Raw genomic sequence first — 3,075 nt, 5'->3', positions numbered from 1 at the left:
TTTTAATGATGAAATATTCAGTACTCTTGTTCATTAATTTAGCCTTGTTTTTTTTTTTTTTTTTTTTTTTTACAAAAATAGTATCTACACTGTATACAGGGCTATACATCAGCTTTTTGTTCTCCCATATAAACATTACACATTCAAAACATGGTACCACTGCAGTAAATGAGAAAAGAAAAAACAAAAACAAAAACAGGAAAAAAGCAAACATACAAAAAACAAAAACACCTTAGAAAAGGGAGCTCATCCTAAGGTTTCTTACATAGAACTAAGAGTACATAAAAACAAAACAGATCAATTTTAGAGATGGCCTAATAGGCCTAGGAAACAAGTATTTGAGGAAAAACCTCAAAACAAACTTTGCCATTTACAAATTAACCTATCTTTATACTTAACTGAACAACAGCTAAGTTTTAAAGTTGAAAATAAGAAAAATGAAAGGATCTCTTTAGCAGGTTGGTGTTTTTGCCTTGGTGTTCCAGTGAATTGCTAGAGTATGTGTCAAGTTCAAAGCATCTGAAAATTTCAAGTTGCAACTTACAAAAAGTACATACCATAGGTTAAGTAGGCACCTGATATTAGGATGATCAATAATTCATCTAAGTGCTGTATGAAACAGCATTTACAAAAGTTGCTTTATTCAACAAACTTTGAGGGAACCGTAGTACTGATAATGAGAAAAGTTAAACAAATAGCAGTTATCAAATGCAATTTCTTCACGTTTCATTCTACTGAAGTCAACCAATGACGACAATGGTATCTTGCTTACTCATCTAACAAATAATTTACCTTTAGAAAAATATAAGGATAAAAAGGTAAATGTAAAACCCTGCAGAGATGAAATCCAATAGTTTTTCTGATTATTGAGGCATCAAATGCCTGACATTGTATTTAGAGGTATCTTGATATTGTGTCATAGGTTTATCGGCAATTCCACATGTTCCTACTCCAACTTTGCCAGTCACACTCTCAGATGATGCAAAAATGTTCCTCTTTACCTGGCCTTTTTTGTTTTTGGAATAGGCTCTGTTGTTGAATTGTTGCCATTTCACTTTCTGGTCCTCTCTTTCCTGCTCAAGTTCTTTTATTCTCTGAGCTTTTTTCAAAGCTTTCTTCCTTTTATATTCACGCTGCTGGGCAATCATTTCTTTTTTTGACATGGGTTTGTTGCCACTGTCCTCCTTTGCCTTCCCTCCTTATTCTACAGGCTTGAGGTTCAACGGTGGAGTCACTTCAGCATTGCCATAACCAGCAAAGGTGATTGCAGCGGTGCCATTTTCTTCATCTATCTCTTCAGTCTCCGCTTCATAACACTGTCCATCTTCACTCCAGATTGCCATACACTTGTCTCCTACTTTCCATGAATGAGTAGGTTGAGTAGAAGCAAAACTGTCTGAACTTGCAAGCGTCTCAGAAGGTTGAGTTGACAGAAGGTCTTTGGTTAGTTCTATAACTTCTTGTAAATCTTTCTTCAATTTTAGCAAATCTTCATTTTCTCCATTTCCAGATAATGCAGCTTCAACTTGCTGGAGCTGAGCTTTGTAGCTTGCCAGCTGCTTTGCTAAATCCTCTGACATCTTGTGTGGGGCTGGGGGCGGGGCGGCGGGAAGGGGTCGGGGCAAATGAACCCAGCGGTAGTGGCTGGCGGCAGCAGCAGCAGTAGCAGGAAAATCTCCGCGAAAACAAGACGACGACTGGTTCTGAAAAGGAAGAACTCGGTCGGCGGCGAGGGGGAGGGGCGCATTTTATTTATTTTAATATATCAATTCACATCTTAAAATTATTGTGAATACGGTTTCTGGTTTTAATATCTCATTTTTTATAGGCGATATGCCACTGAAGCCTCTTTTTACTCTTATATTTAGCTGTTTTAAACACGTAGTAGACAAAAAGTAAAAGAGGCTGAAATTGTGGTTTGTGTTTTCTTGCTTTTTCCCTAGTTCGTACTTCACTGCATGCACTTTTTATGTTTTCTGAGCAGTTTCTTAACATAGAGATACTTTTATGCTGTAGAATAGTGATTATATTAATTGTACCTGATTTTAGAATTTTATTGGAAATATTTTGATTATGTCACTGTTAAAGACCTTTCGTTCTCTAGATTAGAAAGATCGAACTCAAAGTTCTTTGTGCTTCACATCAAGAAAAAAGTTTAAATAGGGTTACTAAATTGGGTTACATAAATGATGCAATATGTTTGGAAAAGGCAAACAAAATCAGTTTTTCATTGATTTCTTCTTCCAATTTCTAGGGTACAGCAATGCAAATTTGATTGAGCAAATATTTTTCTCCCTTCCTTTACTCCATTTTCATTTGCAAATAACATGGAACTTAAAATTATTATTTGAAATCATTCTCATTTTACAATAAATGGAACCATAAATGCATTCTAAATAAAACTCCGAATTAGGTGGATTCTGTTAAATTTCACAGGATATAACTTTATGGGATTTTTATTTGAACTCACAAGAAGTGTAAGTACCAGATGGATTTAACATGAAGCTGATGAAATTTCTTGAGGCTCCACCCTCATGACCTAATTACCTTACAAAGGCTCCATATCCTAATACAATCATATTGGGGGTTAGAATACCGACATATTAATTTTGAGAGGACACAAACATTAGTCCATTGTATTGAAACATGCTCATTAACTCATTTTCCTTTTGGACAAGACATTTTTTGTGACTCCCTCTCCACTCTTTCCGGTTTTTTTTTTTTTTAAATTAAATTTCTATCATTTTGAACGATAGTGAACAAAGATGCCATAATGTAGTTAATACAATGTGGGAAAGGCTGTCTCCTTTGCACGTTAGATATAGAGCTTAGTAAGTAAAACATTTTATTTAACAAAAACTATTAAGTACTTTACATTCCATAAAAAAATTAATAACTTAGAACAATTATGAAAAGAGGGGACTACTGAACAACTTGAACTAGAATATGGAATAAAATATTTTTTATTTGAAAAAATATGAATTTGAACAAGATAATCTATTTATTTTGCATTGTTGTCTGGTTACGTGAAGAGCTTAAGGAAATAAAAAATCTTGAATTGCTTCTCATAGGATA

The 3,075-nt window shown here is 34.4% G+C and overlaps 1 protein-coding gene across 1 annotated transcript; it reads right to left on the bottom strand.

Annotated features, from left to right (window-relative positions):
* Window positions 1-613: 613 nt before the first annotated feature.
* On the bottom strand, window positions 614-1,736 carry LOC105538394 (survival of motor neuron-related-splicing factor 30-like). The gene is given in 1 exon segment (XM_011978241.1): window positions 614-1,736. A coding segment is annotated over 1 exon segment (717 nt). The 5' UTR covers window positions 1,581-1,736; the 3' UTR covers window positions 614-863.
* Between the last annotated feature and the right edge of the window lie 1,339 nt (window positions 1,737-3,075).

This window comes from Mandrillus leucophaeus, unplaced genomic scaffold (assembly GCF_000951045.1).
Source record: "Mandrillus leucophaeus isolate KB7577 unplaced genomic scaffold, Mleu.le_1.0 Scaffold191, whole genome shotgun sequence".
Taxonomy (NCBI): Eukaryota; Metazoa; Chordata; class Mammalia; order Primates; family Cercopithecidae; genus Mandrillus; species Mandrillus leucophaeus.
This window is presented reverse-complemented; position numbering and strand designations above follow the sequence as displayed.